Source organism: Hyla sarda, chromosome 9, assembly GCF_029499605.1.
Source record: "Hyla sarda isolate aHylSar1 chromosome 9, aHylSar1.hap1, whole genome shotgun sequence".
NCBI classification, from domain to species: domain Eukaryota; kingdom Metazoa; phylum Chordata; class Amphibia; order Anura; family Hylidae; genus Hyla; species Hyla sarda.
The window spans coordinates 17,980,547-18,005,288 of NC_079197.1; the positions used below are offsets into that span (position 1 = coordinate 17,980,547).

At 41.7% G+C, this 24,742-nt stretch overlaps 1 protein-coding gene across 8 annotated transcripts in view; it reads right to left on the minus strand.

The window, feature by feature from the left end:
* IQSEC2 (IQ motif and Sec7 domain ArfGEF 2) overlaps positions 1-24,742 on the minus strand; it is a 227,854-nt gene that overhangs the window by 166,447 nt on the left and 36,665 nt on the right. Inside the window, exon 1 of one of the 8 annotated variants that reach the window (XM_056541240.1) lies at positions 975-1,066. The exons of the other annotated variants lie outside the window; for them this stretch is intronic. Within the exon in view, the coding sequence (XP_056397215.1) occupies positions 975-1,051 (77 nt within the window). The 5' untranslated portion in view covers positions 1,052-1,066. Of the gene's footprint in view, positions 1-974; positions 1,067-24,742 lie in introns of those variants that run through there. 8 annotated transcript variants of the gene reach the window in all.

Sequence of the window (24,742 nt, forward strand, 5' to 3'; positions counted from 1 at the left end):
TGACCAATAGATTACAATACAGTGATCCCTCAACTTACAATGGCATCAACATACAATAGTTTCAACATACAATGGTCTTTTCTGGACCATTATAACTTGAAACCAGATTCAACATACAATGCTATGGAATGTGCGAAATGTGTCAATGACTGGAAGAACCGACCAATCAGAATGGATATTTCATGTATTCCTAAAGATCATGCACTGACTGGTGTCTGGTAGCGCCCCCTACAGTACAGGGAGGTATTACATGTTCTGTACTCTTTACCTGTATTACTGAAGTGTATGCACTGACTGGTGTCTGGTAGCGCCCTATACAGTACAGGGAGGTATTACATGTTCTGTACTACTCTTTACCTGTATTACTGAAGTGTATGCAGTGACTGGTGTCTGGTAGCACCCCCTACAGTACAGGGAGGTATTACATGTTCTGTACTACTCTTTACCTGTATTACTGAAGTGTATGCACTGACTGGTGTCTGGTAGCGCCCCCTACAGTACAGGGAGGTATTACATGTTCTGTACACTTTACCTGTATTACTGAAGTGTATGCACTGACTGGTGTCTGGTAGCGCCCCCTACAGTACAGGGAGGTATTACATGTTCTGTACTACTCTTTACCTGTATTCCTAAAGTACATACACTGACTGGTGTCTGGTAGCGCCCCCTGCAGTACAGGGAGGTATTACATGTTCTGTACGCTTTACCTGTACCAGGATTAGCTGCTCCTTTGGACACCAGGTGAGGTCGGCTCCATTTTCCTTTTTTTAGGACACTGTATGTTCTGTACAGGACCCTGAAGAAGCTTCTGTCCTCTACATAGACCAGTGTTTCCCAAAGAGGGTGCCTCCAGCTGTTGCAAAACTACAACTCCCAGCATGCCCGGACAGCCGAAGGCAGATCTTTATTACTTTTATATGCAAGGATTTGCTTTATCTCTATTAGTTATCTACTTAGTTTTCTTTAATCCTCACTTTTTCCTATTTTTGGATGACATTTTGGTGGCTTCAGAACCAATTACCAGGTTTCCATAGAGTTCTGAACTCAACATACGATGGTTTCAACATACAATTGTCGTCCTGGAACCAATTAATATTGTAACTTGAGGGACCACTGTATACGGAGCCAATGGGGGAGATTTATCAAAACCTGTGCTGAGAAAAAAAAAGTTTACCAGTTGCCCATAGCAACCAATCAGATAACTCCTTTCCTTTTTGAAAATGCCTCTGAAAACTGAAAGAAGCGATCTGATTGGTTGCTATGGGCAACTGGACAACTTTTTCTCACCACAGGTTTTGATAAATCTCCCCCATGATCTCTTTAGATTAAAATATCTGTGACCCCCATAGTCCACACATGTAGAATCAGACATATATCCCATGGGACACCACTTAAATAAAAATACATTTTTTTTTTTACTTTTAGGGGCCATTCACACCACATTTCAGCCGCATTTCGAAGGAACACATTGGAAATATCTAAATTCTTTTATTTTCAATTTTGACCGTTTAACAAGGGACTTCAAAAAGCACACAAAAAAATAATGGCCCAGATTTATGAAACTGTGTGAGAGAAAAAAATTGAGGGATTTTCCCGCCACAACCAATCACAGCTCAGCAAATGAGCTCTGGTAAAGTGAAAGCTGAGCTGTGATTGGTCGCTGTTAGAAAATCACTCCACTTTTTCTCTCACACAGTTTGATAAATTTAGGCTAATATCTTACCCACCCAAGGCCTCCCACCTCCCAGACCCTGGGGGAGATTTATCAAAATCTGTGCAGAGGAAGAGTGGTGCAGTTGCCCATAGCAACCAATCAGATTGCTTCTTTCATTTTCCACAGGCCTCTAAAGAGGCCTGTGGAAAATGAAAGAAGCAATCTGATTGGTTGCTATGGGAAACTGCACCACTCTTCCTCTGCACAGGTTTTGATAAATCTCCCCCATAGAGTATCTGTTGGTCTCAATAACTGCATCAAAAACATCTAAAAACACCACATACTCATTATTCTAGACAGAAAAATGAAACTGAAGGTCCAGGTTGCTATGGTGACCAAATTGTCCACTAGATGCTATAAGGAGGACAATAATGTATATGGCAATATGGTGTACCTAAATGAGTGACGACCCATGAGAAAAACAAATAGCAAGTGGTGTCAGACGACAGGACCACAATACCCATTGTGCCCACGTGGGCACTTGACTACAGAGTTAATAGACCCCGAAGGACATGTTAAAAGGGTACTCCGTCCCTAGACATCTTATCCCCTATCCAAAGGATAGGGGATAAGATGTCTGATCGCAGGGGTCTTGCCACTGGGACCCACGCGATCTCTGTGCAGTACCCTCTAAAGAGGCCTGTGGAAAATGAAAGAAGCAATCTGATTGGTTGCTATGGGCAACTGCACCACTCTTCCTCTGCACAGGTTTTGATAAATCTCCCCCCCTGTGTGGGGAAAAAAAAAACCACCCAAACAACACCGACAAAGCACATTATTAATCAAAATAATCCAATGGACATGTACCCCACAGTACTACCATTTACCCCATGTCTTATCAAACTCGGTGTTTTTTTTTGTTTTGTTTTTTACATCACTATTCTACATTTTTCATAGCGTTTAATCCTCTCCACTAACATTACCCCACTGCTCTATATATGGAAAGTTTTGGTCAAACCATTTTCGTATGATCAAATATTTAGCCAAAGTTACTGCCTTCAACAAAATTCCCTTCAAATTCCCGAAATCACTCATATCACCTAAAATGGCCGATCTAATATCCAGAGTTATTATTTTATTAAACTTAGCAGTAGACAAAGATAGTCGGCACAACTACCCCACAATCTTGTCCCCTAGCGCTTCGCACAGCGCACTTAAATATTGCACTCAAACAGTACTTGGCAGCCGGTTCACACAATAACCCCTTGGGTTCCGAGTCCTACAGAAACTGCAAAGTAGAGATGGTCAGCTCTCAGGACACCCAACACGGCTGAAGACTCCAGCATAGGCAATAGAACAGAAATACGTAGCCAGTGGTACGATGAAAAATTCTGTTTATTCAGATCCCATAAAACCTCATGCAAGCGGGACTCAGCCAGGTAACAACCAACCAATAATCAGCGTGGACGCGTTTCGGGTATGAACCCTTTGTCTCTCTGTTCTACAGAAACTGAGTCTTCAATAATGGCAATAGGCAAGAAAATAGGACGTCACTCACCGGGGTAAAGTGCTGAGTTTCTTTTATTTTTTTAGGTGCATAAACCAGGGGTGCTTAACGGACGGGTTCAGGGACGCAGCTTGTCAAACATAGATGTGGTTACCCCGTCTATGTTTGACAAGCTGCGTCCCTGAACCCATCCGTTAAGCACCCCTGGTTTATGCACCTAAAAAAATAAAAGAAACTCAGCACTTTACCCCGGTAAGTGACGTCCTATTTTCTTGCCTATTGCCATTATTTTATTAAATGTTTTCCCTAAACATTCCTCTATATACATCGGAAACATCTAAAAAAATAAATAAATAAAGTATGGCAACATGTTTCTTGTAGGCCCATTGACTTTAAAGGGGTATTCCAGGCAAAAACTTTTTTATAATTAATTAAATTAATTAATTTATTTATTATATATATATATATATATATATATATATATATATATATATATATATATATATAAATATATATATAAATATATAATATATAAAAATATATATAATATATATATATATAAAATATATATATAATATATATATATATATTATATATATATATATATATATATATAAAATATATATAATATATATATATATATAAAATATATATAATATATATAAAAATATATAATATAAATATAAATATATATAAATATATATATATAAATATAAATATATATATAAATATATATATATATTTCAACTGGCTCCAGAAAGTTAAACTGATTTGTAAATTACTTCTATTAAAAAATCTTAATCCTTTCAGTACTTATGAGCTTCTGAAGTTAAGGTTGTTCTTTTCTGTCTAAGTGCTCTCTGATGACACCTGTCTCGGGAACAGTCCAGTTTAGAAGCAAATCCCCATAGCAAACCTCTTCTAAACTGGGCGTTTGCCGAGACAGGTGTCATCAGAGAGCACTTAGACAGAAAAGAACCTTAACTTCAGAAGCTCATAAGTACTGGAAGGATTAAGATTTTTTTAATAGAAGTAATTTACAAGTCCGTTTGACTTTCTGGAGCCAGTTGAGATATATAAAAAAGTTTTTGCCTTTAATGGGCCAAACGCATTCTAACAGTGACAAAACCTTTGATCCATTTCCCGAACATATACTTTTGTGTCTCTTGCATAGAAACGTATACGCTCAAGAAATGGACTGAATGTAGTCACTATGAGGCCATGTTCACAATTTTTGTGGAATGTCCACCGGGAAAATTTCCGCATGCCATCGCTAGGACCGCATGAAAGATGGCAATGCAAAGCAGATTCCGCAGAAAGAATTGACATGTCAGAAAGAATGGCAGAAAATCCCCAAATCTAGGTGTGTAAACCTTGTGGCCTCATCCTAAGAAGACTGGAGGCCGGAATCACTGCCAAATGGGCTTTTAACTAAGTCCTGAGTAAAGGGTATGAAGGGTATGAAGGGTATAGTCACTGCCAGACTATAGTTAAAGGGGTACTCCTGTGGAAAACTTTTTTTTTAATCAACTGGTGCCAGAAAGTTAAACAGATTTGTAAATTACTTCTCTTAAAAATTCTTAATTCTTCCAGTACTTATTAGCTGCTGAATACTACAGAGGAAATTCTTTTCTTTTTGGAACACAGAGCTCTCTGCTGTCATCACGAGCACAGCGCTCTCTGCTGACATCTCTGTCCATTTTAAGAACTGTCCAGAGTGGGAGAAAATCCCCATAGCAAACATTTGCTGCTCTGGACAGTTCCTAAAATGGACAGAGATGTCAGCAGAGAGCACTGTGCTCGTGAGGTCAGCAGAGAGCACTGTGGTCATGTCAGCAGAGAGCTCTGTGTTCCGAAAAGAGAAGAATTTCCTCTGTAGTATTCAGCAGCTAATAAGTACTGGAACGATTAAGGTTTTTTAATAGAAGTAATTTACAAATCTGTTTAACTTTCTGGCACCAGTTGATTAAAAAAAAATATATATATATATAATAATAATAATAATAATAATAATAATAATAATAAGTTTTCCACCGGATTACTCCTTTAATTGTTCTTTAAAAAAAAAAAAAATTAATTAGCAAAGATTTCTTGAAGTGTGACTTTGTCATTATAGGTATTGAGAAAAGAACGATGGGGGGGGGGGGAGGTGACTTTATTACATAACAAAAAGGGGGAAAAAAATCAAAGGGTCTGAATACTTTTCGAATGCATTGTTAATATACTAGTCACAGTATGCGCACATGTAAAATAACACTACATTGGGGGGAAGGTACATGATCTGCTTAAGAACCCTGAGGTGATATGACTGCCAAACAATAGAAATGGTGACCGCAAAGCCGAGCCCAATATGGGGGAACATGGTACAGCTGGGAATTATTTAGCTACATAGTCAGATCTGTAGTGATGATGAATTGGTCCTTAGAACATTATGTAATGAATTGCATTGTATAAAATATAAAATCTTACTGAATTTTTCTTTCATTTCACCGGAAAGAACATTGCATTATTCTATCAAAAGAAAAATCGAATATTTACAGGACCCATAAACAATTGGTTATGTTTTATAACGGGACTCCGCTACTCAGCATTTGGAACAAATTGTTCCGAACGCTGGAGCCGCCGGCTGGAGCTTGTGATGTCATAACCCCGCCCCCTCAATGCAAGTCTATGGGAGGGGGCGTGACAGCTGTCACGCCCCCTCCCATAGACTTGCATTGAGGGGGCGGGGTTATGACATCACAAGCTCCAGCCGGCGGCTCCAGCGTTCGGAACAGTTTGTTCCAAACGCTGAGCAGCGGTGTACCCCTTTAAGGCCATGGGCCCTGCCTTGCATCCACACTTACACACTAGATATACATATTGGGGGAGATTTATCAAAACCTGTGCAGAGGAAGAGTGGTGCAGTTGCCCATAGCAACCAATCAGATTGCTTCTTTCATTTTCCCCAGGCCTCTAAAGAGGCCTGTGGAAAATGAAAGAAGCAATCTGATTGGTTGCTATGGGCAACTGCACCACTCTTCCTCTGCACAGGTTTTGATAAATCTCCCCCATAGAGTGTCTGTTGGTCTCAATAACTGCATCAAAAACATCTAAAAACACCACATACTCATTATTCTAGACAGAAAAATGAAACTGAAGGTCCAGGTTGCTATGGTGACCAAATTGTCTACTAGATGCTATAAGGAGGACAATAATGTATATGGCAATATGGTGTACCTAAATGAGTGACGACCCATGAGAAAAACAAATAGCAAGTGGTGTCAGACGACAGGACCACAATACCCATTGTGCCCACGTGGGCACTTCACTACAGAGTTTATAGACCCCGAAGGACATGTTAAAAGGGTACTCCGTCCCTAGACATCTTATTCCCTATCCAAAGGATAGGGGATAAGATGTCTGATCGCAGGGGTCTTGCCACTGGGACCCCCCGCGATCTCTGTGCAGTACCCGACATTCGTTTAGAATACTTTGAGTGGGCATCGGGGGTGAAGTCACTGTCACGCCCCTTGTGACGTCACACCACGCCCCCTCAATGCAAGTCTATGGGTTGTCACGCCCCCTCCCATAGACTTGCATTAAGGGGGCGTGACGCGATGTCACGAGGGGCGTGGCAGTGACATCCCGACCCCCTGCCACCTGCTCCAAGCGTTCGGAACATGTTGGGGCAGCGGAGTACCCCTTTAAGCATCTAGTATTGGAGCTTTCCTGACATTTTCCTTAAGCTATTTTCACCCATTCAGGGTCTGTCCGGCTCTTTTTGTTTGCGCTGAACCGACCCTGCGCTGGAGAACAAGTGACACCACTGCGTTCCGACAGATCACATTGACTTGAATGACGTCCGTCGGTGATTCAGCATTTTACCGGAGTTGAGCAGAGAAAATTAAAAAATAGGAATTGCACTTAATTTTTTTCTTCAATCCCATCATTCCGACGGAGCTCCATTACCCGGAGCCCAACAGTATTGTGAACGAACCCTTAGATACCAAGATAAATAGATAGATTATATGAGACAAACAGATAGAAGAATAGATACGAGATAGATAATCCCTTATACGGGTACTGATTTAACTGATTTAAAGGGGTACGTTGCATTCCCATTCCCACGTACGCAGATTTGATGCGCAGGATTTGATGCTCAGGATTTGATGCTGCAGATTTCAATGTAAACTAAATGACTGAGCACAGCTTCTAATCTGCAGTTACAAATCCTGCGCATCAAATCTGCGCAGGATCCTGTATGTGTGAACATCCCCATAGGTAGCTGCCTCTTACCATACCCAGAACTAAGGTGATGCACTATGTTGTATCAAGTGCAGGTTCTGCAGGGGCGGAGCATGACCGTGATTAAAAGAGAAAAAAAATGCAACCCTGTTTTTATACCCCACCCCCTAGGTGCCTGAAACAGTATTTTGCTTTTCTTTAATGTTGGCTCGCTGGCTGAAAAGGACAACAATAAACAAACCATTTAAATAAATAAATAAATTACAAATTAAAAAAAAAAATTACTTTATACAGTATTACAAGTTCCATTTATCAGATATTACCAAACTTGTAATAAAAGAGGAATAGGATACGTAGCTTTAGGTAAAATATTTGGATTCACTAAAAACCATGCGCTTTGGTGATGCTACTTCTAAGTGACTCAATAGGTATCAATCCGACAGATTAATTCCCAAAGTGGCCGCCTCTGCAGCGCAGGAGCAACAGATGCGTTGAAATCCTACCTTACTATCGTACACAGCGTATGTGGGTAGAGATTTTGGCGTCGCTTGCCAACAACATCTGTCTATTGGTGACACCAGTTTAGCAAGAATACCTAGGGCATAAATCCTAGTGCCAATACAGAAGCCTTCCACATGACTTACTCGCTCGCTCGCAGCCACCTGGCATTTTGTTGTGTAAGCAAATCGTTCCCGCTCCAGAGACATTACAAAGGTCTGATTTAATACCAGTGATTACATTATCATCGGCGGTACGCGGGCAGCGATACGGCAGCTGTCAGTGATTGTTATACCAGACTGGATGACAGGCAATCGGGGCAGGATGTCTGAGACCCCCCCCCCAGGACAACGGCTGTGATGGGGCAAACAAATGGGGAGAACAAATTACCTTCAGCATTGGAAGTAGTAGGGGTTACACATAATATTGCCCCCCACCTCCAAGATAAACTGATTTAAAGAGGTATTCCAGTAAAAAAAACTTAAGTTAAAGTTAAACAGACTTGTAAATCACTTCTATTAAAAAATCTTAATCCTACCAGTAGTTATCAGCTGCTGAAGTTGAGTTGTTCTTTTCCGTATCACAACAGTGCTCTCTGCTGACATCTCAGGAACTGTCCAGAGTAGAAGCAAATCCCCATAGTAAACCTATCCTACTCTGGACAGTTCCTGAGACAGACAGAGGTGTCAGCAGAGAGCACTGTTGTCAGACAGAAAAGAACAACTCAACTTCAGCAGCCGATAACTACTGGAAGGATTAAGATTTTTTTAACAGAAGTAATTTACAAATCTGTTTAACTTTCTGGAGCCAGTTGATAGAGATATATATATATAATTTTTTTTTCCTTGAATACCCCTTTAACCCAATAATATCCACCAAATATGCCTTCTCACGGTGCCTATAAGGGTAGCCTTATTTTACATTGCAGGGTGCTGCAGTGCTGCGCCAGGGTGTTTAGCTTTATCCAGATAGGATCGGAGGAAACTCCTGTCCCGGCCATTAACCCCCTTGATCAAGTGTTATTACAGCATGATCGAAGGGGCTCCCCTCTTCATTTGGGTCACTAGTGTTCCTAATGACACTATCTGGGACTGGTGAAGCCCTATGTGTATTCCAAACAAGGTGCCTTCAGCTGTTGCAAAACTACAACTCCCAGCATGCCCAGACAGCCAACAGCTGTCCAGGCATGCTGGGAGTTGTAATTTTGCAACAGCTGGAGGCACCCTGGTTGGTTAACACTGCCCTATGCAGTCAGACCTGGACAACTAGAAAGGACTACTATACTTATTAGTTATACACTGTAATAACCTGGTTATTTAAAGGCATCATCTACATATGTGCACATATACACATACACACACACATTTATATATATTGTAGGGATTTCCCTCTGAGGTTAGCGCAGGGATCATCCCTGACACTTCATTTAGTAGACAAACAGTAGTTATTTATGCAAGTCTGGTTCCTCGCCAGCATTAGATAGGTTGCAGGATAAACAAAAATATAACACAGGAACAAACAAAATCCTAGACAGTCTAGTCACAAACTACACATTAAACACTTCCCTCTTATTCAACTGGTAAGCTAGTCTCCTCCAGCTCAAAACACAAGTTTCCTGCAACCTTCACTCACTGTTCACACACAGCGTTTGCAGCCTCTTGCTGTGTGTGCTGAGTCTCCTTGTCTGTCCACTTCAATGTTGGGGGGGTCCTCACAAGGACCCCTGCCTCCCCCACAGCCACCTTGCTGTCTTCTGGGGAGAGCCCATACTATTAGGTTTCCTTTCCTTATGTGCAGACTTCCCACACTTCTGCTGGCTTCATTAAAGGGGTGCTCCGGTCGAAAAAAAAAAAAAAATTTAAATCAACTGGTGCCAGAAAGTTAAACAGATTTGTAAATTACTTCTATTAAAAAAATCTTAATCCTTCCAGTACTTATTAGCTGCTGAATACTACTGAGGAAATTCTATTCTTTTTGGAACACAGAGCTCTCTGCTGACATCACGAGCGCAGTGCTCTCTGCTGACATCTCTGTCCATTTTAGGAACTGACAAGAGCAGCATATATTTACTATGGGGATTTTCTCCCACTCTGGACAGTTCTTAAAATGGACAGAGGTTGTCAGCAGAGAGCACTGTGCTCGTGATGTCAGCAGAGAGCGCTGTGTTCCAAAAAGAAATGAATTTCTTCTGTAATATTCAGCAGCTAATAAGTACTGGCAGGATTAAGATTTTTTAATAGAAGTAATTTACAAATCTGTTTAACTTTCTGGCACCAGTTGATTAAAAAAAAAAAAAAAAAAAAAAAAAAAAAAAAATATAATAATAATAATAATAATAATAATAATAATAATAATAACGTTTTCCACCGGATTACCCCTTTAATTAGGCACCTGATGAGCATCTCTGCTAGCTCACCTAGGATATAGGACTGGGAAAAACACCCTTTCATTGCCCTTAAACCTGCCTTAATGCCACAATATAATAATAATAATAATAATATATATATATATATATATATATATATATATATATATATATATATATATATATAATAATTAGTGCTGGGCAGTATGACCAAAAATGTATATCAAGGTATTTATCTAAATTATGGCGGTTTTACGGTATTTAACAGTATTTCGGCAGTGTCAGGTGATCGGGGGTCCTCACCATGGTACCCGGGGTCTCGGTCAAGCTGCCCGATAACTCTCCTCCATGTCTCCAAGGGTCTGCTAGAGTTTCCCGCGTCTGCACGGAAGTCACGTGCCCGCCGGGAGTTGTAGTCCCCTCTCAGCTCCTCACAGTCAGTTCAGTGCGGCTCTGACTACACTTCCCAGAGACGCTGTGTGACCGGACGTTTCTCTACGCCATCAAGCATTTGAGTTGGTTGCTATGGAAACGGTATTGCGGTATGTGAAAAATTCATATCGTAAAGAAAAAACACACCGGTATACCGCCCAGCACTTATATATATATACACATACACACACACACACACACAAATATATGTATACATACACACACATACATGCGAATAGTCATCAAGATATGGGACACTAGCTGACCGGGATCAAGTTTAAACAGTAAAACATCTATTAGTTAACGTTCGGTTACATTTTTTAAGGGTAGAGCCACACACAGCGCACCCACAGCATATTTCACACTGCAGATGTACAGCCGGCAGTCACAGAGCGATGGCAGAGCGAGCTCCTAGCTAAGGCCAAGCAGCTCTGTATGAACGCTCATGACTGCCAGCGGCAAATCCGCAGTGTGAAATACGTGACCCTATCCTAAAAAGTATCATCATTAGGCAAATCCGTTAGGACATGTCCCTTATTGTCAAAGTTTTTTTTTTTTTTTTTTATAGAGGATCTGAAACTGATGTTAACGAAAGTCAACAGTCCCTTAGATTAAAATATTTATTGTTATAATTAAATGTAAAATAATGAACTGTTGCTGTTGCCATCTGTTTATATTCATTACAACATCTATTTATCTCTGTTAAAGGGGAACTCTGCCCCTAGACGTCTTATCTAACCAAAGGATAGGGGATAAGATGTCTGATCATAGGGGTCCCGCCGCTGGGGACCCCTGTGATCTCCTGCACACCATCCCGGTATTCTGAACTTTTCATTCCGAACGCTGGGTTCCTACCACGCCCCCTCCTATAGACATGAATTGAGGGGGCATGGTTTGACGTCACAACCCCCGCCGCGGAGGTGCATGGAGATTTGGAGGGGTCCCCAGCGGCGGGACCCAAGCAATCAGACATCTTATCTCCTATGCTTTGGATAGGGGATTAGATGTCTAGACGCAGAGTACCACTTTAATGTCCGTTATTTTTTTATTATTTCCATTCTGTTCCTTTTTGAGCACGCTAATGGATGTACAAATAACGGAGGTTACTTGAGTCACCATAGACTTCAATGTGAAATTATTAACGTACGTCAGGATTTGGGTTAGGTAGACAGGGAAAAAAAAAATGTGCATGCTGGTATTTTTTTTCCGTTAAAATAATGGAAATTAAGTGGAGCTGGTGACAACAATGTTGTCACACTCCCAGTGTGCAGAAGATCGCAGGGGTTCCCAGCGGTGGGACCCCCGTGATCAAATCACAGACAGAAAGGAATGGGATGTGTTACCTGATAGTGAGGGAAATTAAAACCACTGATGTGAACCTAGTCTAAAGAAATCTAACTATGAAAAAAAATAAAAAATAAAAAACTTTCAAAAGGGCTCAGAAAACAGTTAATAGGGTACTCCAGGTCTGAAAAAAAAAAGGATCTTCTATCCTCGGGTATAAATGTTAGATTGTGAGGGCTCCAGCTCTGCCATAGAAATACATGGAGGGTGTGTGTCGGCCAACGCTTCGTGCATGGCCGACATGACCCATTCAGGAGGAGAACTGGGGCACCGTACGGGAGATGGCAAAGGGGTCCTAGCAGTCGGACTCCCAGTGATCTGACACTCTACATTTTTCCATCCCCGTGTACCCCTTTAAAATAAAAATGTCTGTAAGAAAAAAGGGATAATAAAACAGTTACAATAAAAAAAAAAAATAATAATTTGAAAAGTCTCAGAAAACAGTAGAGAAATTAGGAAAACAGGCACTTTTATCCTATAGAACTGATGTTTATTTTTAAAGGCACGGGTGCACAGCTTCACATAGAGAACTCAACGGACTCTACTGCTCCATATTGTGCAGATTTTATTTTTCACAGTACACGCTGGCGAATTATTGACGGCTCGCCGCCATCCTGTCAATGGGCAGTACATTACAAGAACGGGTAGCGTCGGGCTGTCACACACTCGCGGCGCTGCAGACAATTGCTATGACTCACACTCTACAGAGCTGTCTGAAGCAATGACATTAAGCGGCAGCCAATGGGTGCCATTCTGCGTTCTTCCCTGTCGCCCGCCGTCCCTGTATCCCACGCTGTTAAGCAGCGGGTGTAGCGTGTTCTTACTCCTCTTTCTGCGACCCGCGACCCGGAGAGGCAACACCTGAGCCGAGACATTGCACCAGAAGCACGAATCTTCTGTGGTCACACTGCGTCACCCGGCTTTCACTTGCCCAAGGCAGATGTTTTAACAGCTTTTTTAGTGGCCCCTGCGGTGGCGTATTTATTGCTAAATAGAAGTCCTACGGCTGCGGATTTAACGCCTTCTTCACCTGCTGGAATCAACATTCACATACATTTAGAAAACAAAAATAAACATTATATCACAGAAAAAAAAATTAATGCTCCTATATGGGACTCACTAGGTCAAGCAGATGCTTTACATGTGTTTTTTATGTGTCTAGGTTCTGTATTTGGCTCACAAATCCCTCCGTTCTGCTGCTCACTCAGTCTGACATCCACTGCTCAGGAAGGGGCGTGTCCGAGGCAAGCACTGAGCCCGCCCTAACTCACCATAAATTCACTTCCTCCCTGAGTCTGCTGTGCTGGGTCTTGGGTCAGGGTCTTGGTGCCAAGAACCCCACTGATAGCAAGGACAAGTTGGGAGAAGCATTTGGCTGAACACTTGCCCCCAATTCTCTCTCCTTGCCGTTTTCCCTTTTGTAGAATTCATCTCCGGCAGAGAGGATAGAGATGGGGAGATACGTGCATCGGTACTGTTATGGCAGCCTTCCAACTCTCCCCCCAAAAGATGATGTTGGGGGAGAGAAGGATCGAGCATGTCAGATTTCCAGAGTCTGGCACCGGCTAACCCCTACTCAGAACACATGAATGCATATGAACTCACCATAAATTCACTTCCTCCCTGAGTCTGCTGTGCTGGGTCTTTTCCTCCAATCACTAGAGGTTGCTTTGCAACCTCTTCCTCTCTGTTTTTAGAAGGTGGTCTCGTAACTGTGGCCCTATGGATGTTGCAAAACTACAACTCCCAGCATGCCCGGACAGCCGTTGGCTGTCCGGACATGCTGGGAGTTGTAGTTTTGCAACATCTGGAGGGCCACAGTTACGAGACCACTGATCTATATGAATATTTGGCCATGATGCTCTGATATTTTTAATTTATACACCCTTGTGTGATACCCAGTGATGCCTTTTCTTGATGTATCTATTCCTTTATTTATTTATTTTAATTTTTTTAATGTAAATATATTTTTTTTATCATGTCTTGTCTCTTTTTGGTTAACCTCTATTTCAAGCGACTCCTTTTTAGTTAACTAGATCGCACGCATTTTATAAATAGCAGACAGCCCGGACCGGAGATGGGCCTCGCCCTGTTATAAAATTATATAATACACTGCACAATAATAGTGTAACCCCATAATGACTGGGATGCTAAAGCTTAACATGTGCAGTCATCTGGAATTCTGTTGGCCCATGGATAGTCACCATCTGTTATTACACAAAAATGTGGACCATCTGGCTGACAGAGTCTTCGGACATTTCTGCACCTATTCCATTAGTTTTCATTGCTTTGAAGTCAACAACAAGGAATGTCCAGATATCTGACTATTCTAGGTCACTACGTACCGGCACCTGGCAGGTTCTGCATGGGTTTTTTCGTTTTTCCTTTTTTGGTCAGGGGGCATATAGTGGCACTGCATATGGTGGCACACGGCAGACCTTGCTGTATTATGTATCATTTTCTATGTTTGTGTATTTAAAGGAGGTTACAAAAATATTAAAAATAAATCCTACAGCGCAAAAAACAATTACTAATGAGCCGTGGAGTTGTTCTGATAAGTTACTTCTACTTGTCTGGTTGCTAGGGAGTCCTGGCCTAGCGACCAGTGTTGTTGTAATGGGCTGAAAGTCCTTGGCAACCAGTCTGTATCAGACTGAAGCCGAAGAAGTCCTTAGCAACCAGTCTGTATCAGACTGAAGCCGAAGAAGTCCTTAGCAACCAGTCTGAATCAGACTGCAGCCAATAAAGTCCTTAGCAACCAGTCTGTATCAGACTGAAGCCGAAGAAGTCCTTAGCAACCAGTCTGTATCAGACTGAAGCCGAAGAAGTCCTTAGCAACCAGTCTATCAGACTGAAGCCGAAGACGTCCTTAGCAACCAGTCTGTATCAGACTGAAGCCGAAGAAGTCCTTAGCAACCAGTCTGTATCAGACTGAAGCCGAAGACGTCCTTAGCAACCAGTCTGTATCAGATCGAATCCAATAAAGCCCTTAGCAACAAGTCTGTATCGGAATAAAACCAAAACTGGCAATTAAAAGAGCTTTTAAAAAGCTTTTGACAGGTCCTAAACACATGTCAGAAGTCAGGGTCTTGGTGCCAAGAACCCCACTGATAGCAAGGACAAGTTGGGAGAAGCATTTGGCTGAACACTTGCCCCCAATTCTCTCTCCTCGCCGTTTTCTCTTTTGTAGAATTCATCTCCGGCAGAGAGGATAGAGATGGGGAGATACGCGCTCGGTACTGTTATGGCAGCCTTCCAACTCTCACCCCAAAAGATGATGTTGGGGGAGAGAAGGATCGAGCATGTCAGATTTCCAGAGTCTGGCAGCGGCTAACCCCTACTTCCTCTATTCAGAACACATGAATGCATATGGAGGATTCAAGACAAATAGCTGTTGGCCAGATGAACAGCTATTGCATATGTATGGCTTCCAGGGCTCAAGTCCTGCAGGAACACATGGGAACTGAGTTCCTGCACTTATTTCACAGCAGGAACACCATTCCCATTAGCTGAAGTCCTGCAGAACCAGCCCTTGAGTGGAAATCTTGGATGAGTTCCCACCCTTTTTTTTCAGGACTTGAGCCCCGATGGTTCCCTGAGACAGCCCAGCTGACACCTATTCCTCCCGACCCCCCTTGTGTTTTCACTGAAGAGAAAGAAATGACTGCCTGCCAATACACCTCTTGCCACGGACTATTATGGAAACAGAGTATTAGGCATGTTGAAATCCAGCATGTCCAATCCTTTTTTTTTGCCCGACATCTGCTGCCAAGGGAGAGTCAGTGCATACCATGTACACAAGACTTAGTTCCACCAAACTTGGGGGGGGAGTTACCTGGCTCCATGTTCATTACCATGTTAGGACTATGTGTGAGCGTGGTGTGAGGGGTAATGAAAAGGAGCCTAAACGCTTTAAGCATGTTAAAAATCGAGCATGCCCAATCCTTTTTTCGCCAAACATCTGCTGTCAAGAGAGAGTCAATACAACGCCGTACACATAAGACGAGGTCCCACCCAACTTGGTGGCAACTGACCTTGACCATGTTCATTACCATATAAGGAATATCTATATGTGTGTGTAATAAATATAAGCGTAGACGATTCAGGCATGTTGTAGTCCAACATGCCCAATTCTTTTTTCGCCTAACATTTGCTGTCAAGGGAGAGTCAGTACAACGCCATGCACAAAAGACTTGGCTCCAACAAACATGGGGGGGGGGTTACCTGGCTCCATGTTCATTACCATATGAGGAAAGTGTGTGTGTGCACGTGTGTGTGTGCACGCGTCTGTGTGTGTAAAATGAACAGGAACGCAAATACCTTACGCATGTTAAAACCCAAAATTCCCGATCCTTTATACACCAAACAACTGCTGTCGAGTGAGAGTCAATACACTGACATACACATAAAACTACGTTCCACCAAACTTTGGGTTGGGGTTACCTGGCTCCATGTTCATTACCATAAGAGGAAAGTGTATGTGCACATTAGTGTAATGAACAGGGGTGTAAACGGTTAAAGCGGTCAGAACCTTTCAAAACAAACCTTCAAACTTTGCCTTATTTCACAGATGAGCAGTCAAACTAAACATTTACATTCCCAAGGAGCCTGTTAAGTGAGGCCAAAAAAGAACGTGACCTCCACTCCCGTCCACAAGAGCAGAAGCTAAAGTATAACCAATACCTGCAACAATTAGTATGTTAAAGGGGTAGTCCGCTGGAAAACATTTTCTTTTAAATCAACTGGTGCCAGAAAGTTTAACAGATTTGTAAATTACTTCTATTTAAAAAAATATGAATCCATCCAGTACTTATCAGCTGCTATATGCTCCACAGGAAGTTCTTTTCTTTTTGAATTTCCTTTCTGCCTGACCACAGTGCTCTCTGCTGACACCTCTGTCCATTTTAGGAACTGTCCAGAGCAGTAGCCAATGCCCATAGCAAACCTATCCTGCTCTGGACAGTTCCTGACACGGACAGAGGTGTCAGCAGAGAGCACTGTGAAAGAAAATTCAAAAGGAAAAGAACTTCCTCTGTAGTATACAGCAGCTGATAAGTACTGGAAGGGTTAAGTTTTTTTTAATAGAAGTAATTTACAAATCTATTTAACTTTCTGGCACCAGTTGATTAAAAAAAAATAATTAAAAAAAATGTTTTCCAGTGTAGTACCACTTTAAACAACAAAAACCCTCTTTCAAAAGTTAGCCATAAACATTAGTCACACTCAGCAACCAGTTAAGGTTTACATGGGCCTCGCGGCAATTCTCAGACAGCAAGGACCAGGGGAGGAAAGGATCAGGCATGTTAGATTTCAATTGCCTGATCCTTTTACTCTCAGGAAAGTAGGCCATCTTCAGAAAAGTCTAGAAGCAACTTTCTTTCCTTTCCCCCCCATTGAGAACACATGCACACTTGGCCGAGCCAAGCATGCACGTGCATGGGGACATCTGACAACTATCTTCTGTGTAAGTCAGCTGAAGTCATGTCTGGTTTTCAAAAACCGTAGCCCCTAAGGCAGTGTTTCCCAACCAGGATGCCTCCAGCTGTTGCAAAACTACAACTCCCAGCATGCCCGGACAGCCAACGGCTGTCCGGGCATGCTGGGAGTTGTAGTTTTGCAACAGCTGGAGGCACCCTGGTTGGGAGATACTGCATTAGACCAATAATCCCCAACCTTTGCCTGCCCGAGCATGCTGGGAGTTGTAGTTTTGCAACAGCTGGAGGCACCCTGGTTGGGAGATACTGCATTAGAGCAATAATCCCCAACCTTTGCCTGCCCGGGCATGCTGGGAGTTGTAGTTTTGCAACAGCTGGAGGCACCCTGGTTGGGAGAGACTGCATTAGAGCAATAATACCCAACCTTTGCCTGTCCGGGCATGCTGAGAGTTGTAGTTTCGCAACAGGGGGCACCCTGACTGGGAAACACTGTTATAAAGGAATGTGTAATGTCACTCTTTGAGATTTTTGAGAATCAAAAGGGTTTTAGGGTTTTTTTTTTTGTTGTTTTTTGTTTTCTTTACACGATAGGGAAAATGAAACCGGAAAAGTACCTACAATACTACACATCAGGCAGACTTCTCCTTTTGGGATTTAAGTGGCTGATGGGGGGGAGGGGGGGGAAAGGAACAGAAAATAACTTTACACATAAATATTTTGAAAGAAATAAAAACCACCACATGGTTGGGGTTATAATCCCTGATACACAGGCCTATTCTACAGTACTGCTGCGGGAGACCAGATAGGCAGGACAGCACATTGTAAAAACCGGAGTAGAAAGATTAACACTTAGGTATAGGTTAGGAGTAGAGATGAGCGAACTTACAGTAAATTCGATTCGTCACAAACTTTTCGGCTCGGCAGTTGATGACTTATCCTGCATAAATTAGTTCAGCTTTCAGGAGTTCCGGTGGGCTGGAAAAGGTGGATACATTCCTAGGAAAGAGTCTCCTAGGACTGTATCCACCTTTTCCAGCCCACGGGAGCACCTGAAAGCTGAACTAATTTATGCAGGCAGTCATCAACTGCCGAGCCGAGAAGTTCGTGACGAATCGAATTTACTGTAAGTTCGCTCATCTCTAGTTAGGAGGCTGGTGTAATGCTGCTGCCACAAAGATGTACTCTGTACAGAGCCTCTAGGTATTAATTTAGGTATTTTAAGGGGAACACCAGTGAAAATAATGTTTTTATAATCAACTGGTGCCAAAATATTAAATTACTTCTATTAAAAAAATCTTAATCCTTCCAGTACTTATCAGCTGCTGTATGCTCCAGAGGAAGTTCTTTTCTTTTTAAATTTATTTTCTGTCTGACCACAGTGCTCTCTGCTGACACCTCTGTCTGTCTCAGGAACTGTCAAGAGCAGGAGCAAATCCCCACAGCAAACCTCTCCTGCTCTGGACAGTTCCTGAAGGTCAGGCAGAAAGGAAATTTAAAAAGAAAAGAACTTAATGTGGAGCATACAGCAGCTGATAAGTACTAGAAGGGTTACGATTTTTTTAATAGAAGTAAATTACAAATCTGTTTAACTTTCTGGCACTAGTTGATTTGCAAAAAAATTTAAAAAGACATAAAAAAGAAAGTTTTTTTTACCGGAGTACCCCTTTAACAGGGCGCATGACAGGACTGTCCCAGCTAGAGAGCCCCGCCTGAAAATGAAGCCCAATGACATCAGCTGACTGTTGAGGGTCTGGATGCTGAACCCTCCTGGATCATGTCATTTCTTTATAGAAAGCTATAGAAGCAGGGCTCAAGTCCTGCAGGAACGCATGGGAACTGAGTTCCTGCACTTTTCCACAGCAGGAACACTGTTCCCATTAGCAGAATCCTGCAGGACCAGCTCTTGGGTGGACATCTTGTGGGAGTTCCCTCACTTTTTTTTCAAGGACTTGACCCCTGTATAGAAGACAACGTATACAGCACGGCGGCACAGATAATATAGTATTATGCTACTGCTGAGGACAAGATAGGCAGGATAGCACAATTTACTAATCCAGGAAGAATAAGGCTTATTGTTTTGTTTTTGACCTACGAGGCTTTTTGTTTTGCTTTTGCTTTGACCGCCAAGCACTAAATATGGAAAGACTGTATGCTGGCGGGCCCCAGCAGCATTAATCTAGGTCAGTGTTACCCAACCAGTGTGCCTCCAGCTGTTGCAAAAGTACAACTCCCAGCATGCCCGGACAGCCAACGGCTGTCCGGGCATGCTAGGAGTTGTAGTTTTGCAACATCTGGAGGTCTGCAGGTTGAAGACCACTACTCTAGGGTCTATCCGCACATACAGTATCCTGCACATATTTGCTGTACAGGATTTGAAGCGGTGTTCAATCAGTTAGTTTACATTGAAATCTGCAGCTTCAAATATGCAGCAGGATACCGTACGTGTGAATACAGCCTTAGGGTAGGGTCACACGTGACGGGAATCATAGTTTTGCAACAGCTGGAGACACACTGGTTGAGTAACACTAATCTTGGTATATACCAGCTCCTTTTTAGACAGTCCCCTTCTCTAGAGGAAACCTCACAGTGATCAGCTGATCGCCTCGGGTCTGGCTGCTCAACCCTCCTGGATCAGCAAGCTCATTTCTCTATGGGAAGCTACAGGAGCACCCATATTTGTTTTCCAGCAAAGCTGTACAGGTAATATAGCATTAAACAGCACCTACACTACTACTGCTGGGAACCGGATAGGCAGGGTAACACAATTTACAAAGACAAGATAATACCCAGATAAACAATAAGTTTGTTTTTTGTTTTTGCTGTCAAGCACAAAATATAGTGAAGCAGCATGGCGACTCCTGTAGCAACATTTACCAGGGAATATGACAGCTTCCCATTAAAGGGTTTATCCAGGAAAAAAACTTTATATATATATATATCTCAACTGGCTCCAGAAAGTTAAACAGATTTGTAAATTACTTCTATTAAAAAATCTTAACTTCAGAAGCTCATAAGTACTGAAAGGATTAAGGTTGTTCTTTTCTGTCTAAGTGCTCTCTGATGACACGTGTCTTGGGAACCGCCCAGTTTAGAAGAGGTTTGCTATGGGGATTTTCTTCTAAACTGGGCGGTTCCCGAGACACGTGTCATCAGAGAGCACTTAGACAGAAGAGAACAACCTTAACTTCAGAAGCTCATAAGTACTGAAAGGATTAAGATTTTTTAATAGAAGTAATTTACAAATCTGTTTTTAACTTTCTGGAGCCAGTTGATATATAAAGAAAAAGTTTTTTCCTGGATAACCCCTTTAAGTGCTATGGGACTACGTGCACGAACCGCCCAGATTACCTCATACCTCAATAAGAAGCTATAGGAGACCATTAGAGATGAGCGAACTTACAGTAAATTCGATTCGTCATAAACTTCTCGCCTCGGCAGTTGATGACTTTTCCTGCATAAATTAGTTCAGCTTTCAGGTGCTCCGGTGGGCTGGAAAAGGTGGATACAGTCCTAGGAGACTCTTTCCTAGGAATGTATCCACCTTTTCCAGCCCATCAACTGGGCTGGATAAGTCATCAACTGCCGAGCCGAGAAGTTCGTGACGAATCGAATTTACTGTAAATTCGCTCATCTCTAGAGACCATATATACCATTCTCTGAGGTGGGGAGGGGGGGGGGGGAGGCTTTATTACCATTCAAGGTGTTATCCAGGATTAGAAAAACCATAGCGGCTTTCTTCCATAAACAGCGCCACTCTTGTCCTCAGTTGGTGTGCGGTATTGCAGCTCAGTTCCATTGAAGTAAATGCAGCTGAGTTGTAATACCACAAACAACCAGAGGACAGGAGTGGTGTTGTTTTCTTTCTAATCCAGGAGTACTCCTATAACGGGCCCTATTTCGGTCTATGGACTGTAGTTGTAATGAGATAAACACTGCTACATATAGAGAAGGAAATGCTGCTATACATGGGGTCTAAATAGGAAATAAATATATGAGAAAAAAAAAAAAATAAAGATTTTTTCCCACTAGTCCAGTTACATCACACCCAATCTGAGCGCCGGTGTTGTTGAACGCGTACAGCGAGCGCCGAATGGTTGGAATTATATATTGCGCAATTAACTTTTAATTTAGCTACAAATCTCACAATCCTCTTATTATTAGATTACGTGCGCCGGAATATCAGATGTCTTGAACCGAGACTCTTAGAATCCCATTAGCCAACATTATTAGACTTCACATTAAATTTGGGGGTATTACGTATTGATGTACTTTACGCCGTCAAGTCTCCGACCGCATTGGTTAAAGGGAACGAGGCAGCAGGGAAAACTTCCCTATTAAAGTTGATCTGGATCTGCCATCCTCTAGATCAGTGGTCTCCAACCTGCAGACCTCCAGATGTTGCAAAACTACAACTCCCAGCATGCCCGGACAGCCGTTGGCTGTCCGGGCATGCTGGGAGTTGTAGTTTTGCAACATCTGGAGGTCCGCAGGTTGAAGACCACTGATATAGGAGGTAATACTCACGTGTCCCCGCCGCACCACTGCTCTAGATGTTGCAAAACTACAACTCCCAGCATGCCCGGACGCTGGGAGTTGTATTTTTGCAACATCTGGAGGTCCGCAGGTTGAAGACCACTGATATAGGAGGTAATACTCACGTGTCCCCACCGCACCACTGCTCTAGATGTTGCAAAACTACAACTCCCAGCATGCCCGGACAGCCGCTGGCTGTTCGGGCATGCTGGGGGTTGTAGTTTTGCAACAACTGGAGGTCCGCAGGTTGGAGACCACTGATCCAGCTTAAAGGGTACTCCAGTGAAAAACACTTTTTTTTCCCCATATTAACTGGCTACAAAAAGTTAAAGAGGTACTCCGGTGGAAAACTTTTGTTTTTTTAAATCAACTGGTGCCAGAAAGTTAAACAGATTAGTAAATTACTTCTATTGAAAAATCTTAATCCTTCCAGTACTTATTAGCTACTGAATACTACAGGGGAAATTATTTTCTTTTTGGAACACAGAGCTCTCTGCTGACATCATGACCACAGTGCTCTCTGCTGACATCTCTGTCCATTTTAGGAACTGTCCAGAGCAGAATATGTTTTATATGGGGATTTTTCTCCTACTCTGGACAGTTCTTAAAATGGATAGAGATGGCAGCAGAGAGCACTGTGGTCAGATGGCAGCACAGAGCTCTGTGTTCCAAAAAGAAAATAATTTCCTCTGTAGTATTCAGCAGCTAATAAGCACTGGAAGGATTAAGATTTTTTTTAATAGAAGTCATTTACAAATCTGTTTAACTTTCTGGCACCAAAAAAAAAAAAAAAAAAAAGTTTTCCACCGGAGTACCCCTTTAAACAGATTTGTAAATTACTTCTATTAAAAAATCTTACTCCTACCAGTACTTATTGGCTGCTGAAGTTGAGTAGTTCTTTTCTGTCTGACCACAGTGCTCTTTGCTGAAGTTTCTGGAGCCAGTTGATATGAAAAAAGAAAATCATTTTTACTGGAGTACCCCTTTAAATGGGTACTCTCATTAAAAAAAATGGTTTATTTAATACATTATGTAAAAAGAAAAATATTTGTAATATATTTTATTTAAAAAAAAAAATCCTGTTTTACATGTTTTTTTTTTTACATTTGTAAACCTGGCCACTTTAACTATTACAGTTGTTGGACGGAGGCAACGAGTGATGCATTTGGGTGTTCATTTCCTCCTGATCCCTCCCATTCTGCACTGACAGACAGCTGAGGAGGTGGGGCTTGTTGGGGGGAGAGCTCCTACAGCAGCTAGTTGCCTTACAGTCAGAGAGAGCAGGTAACATTTGTGAGACACACAGAAGAATTCTTCACATATCTCCCAAAGCATTGATTTCAATTAGAGATGAGCGAACTTACAGTAAATTCGATTCGTCATGAACTTCTCGGCTCGGCAGTTGATGACTTATCCTGCATAAATTAGTTCAGCTTTCCGGTGCTCCGGTGGGCTGGAAAAGGTGGATACAGTCCTAAGAAAGAGTCTCCTAGGACTGTATCCACCTTTTCCAGCCCACGGGAGCACCTGAAAGCTGAACTAATTTATGCAGGATAAGCCATCAACTGCCGAGCCGAGAAGTTTGTGACGAATCGAATTTACTGTAAGTTCGCTCATCTCTAATTTCAATATGAGAAAGGATAAGATAAAAAAGCAAGAAGAAGTGGATATTAAGTAAGGATTTATTTCACATATCAGTCGGATTACTGTGGGGGTTTTTTTCTCCTGCATTTTAGGAAACTACAAGCTGGGATTTGATTGGCGGCTATTGGCATCAGCGCCAACTTTTGGAGTCTGCACTGGTTTTTTACATGAGAGCCCTGGAAATCTTCATCTATTTGCACAACTGATTTTCTAAGCCAGACACCCCTTTTACACTACAAAAAAAAAAAAATATGAATAATAAAAATAATAATTATAATTATTATTATAATCAATATTAAAAAAATATTAAAAAATAGTTATTTATTTCATATTAATTAATAATTATTCTTGTTATTTTAAAATAATCCTAAAATTATTAAACCAATTAGAGATAAGCGAAGTTACAGTGATTCGATTCGTCACAAATCTAGTGGCTCGGCGTTTGCTGACTTTAGCCTGCATAAATTAGTTCAGCTTTCAGGTGGGCTGGAAAAGGTGGATACAGTCCTAGGAGAGTCTCCAGCCACCGGAGCACCTGAAAGCTGAACTAATTTATGCTTTTATATCAACTGGCTCCAGAAAGTTAAACAGATTTGTAAATTACTTCTATTAAAAAACCTTAATCCTTCCAATAATTATCAGCTGCTGAAGTTGAGTTGTTCTTTTCTGTCTGACAGCAGTGCTCTCTGCTGACATCTCTGTCTCGGGAACTGCACAGAGTAGAAGATGTTTGCTATGGGGATTTGCTTCTACTCAGGACAATTCCCGAGACATGTGTCATCAGAGAGCACTTAGACAGAAAAGAACAACTCAACTTCAGCAGCTCATACGTACTGAAAGGATTAAGATTTTTTAATAGAAAGTAATTTACAAATCTGTTTAACTTTCTGGAGCCAGTTAATATAAATATATATATATATATATATGTTTTTTCCTGGATAACCGCCGAGGCGCAAAGTTCGTGACTAATCGAATCACTGTAACTTCGCTCATCTCTAAAACCAATAATAATAACAATAATAATTATAACAATAATATTATATAACTAATATAAAAAATAATTCTATTAATAAATATTAATAAAAATAATTAATAGTATTAAT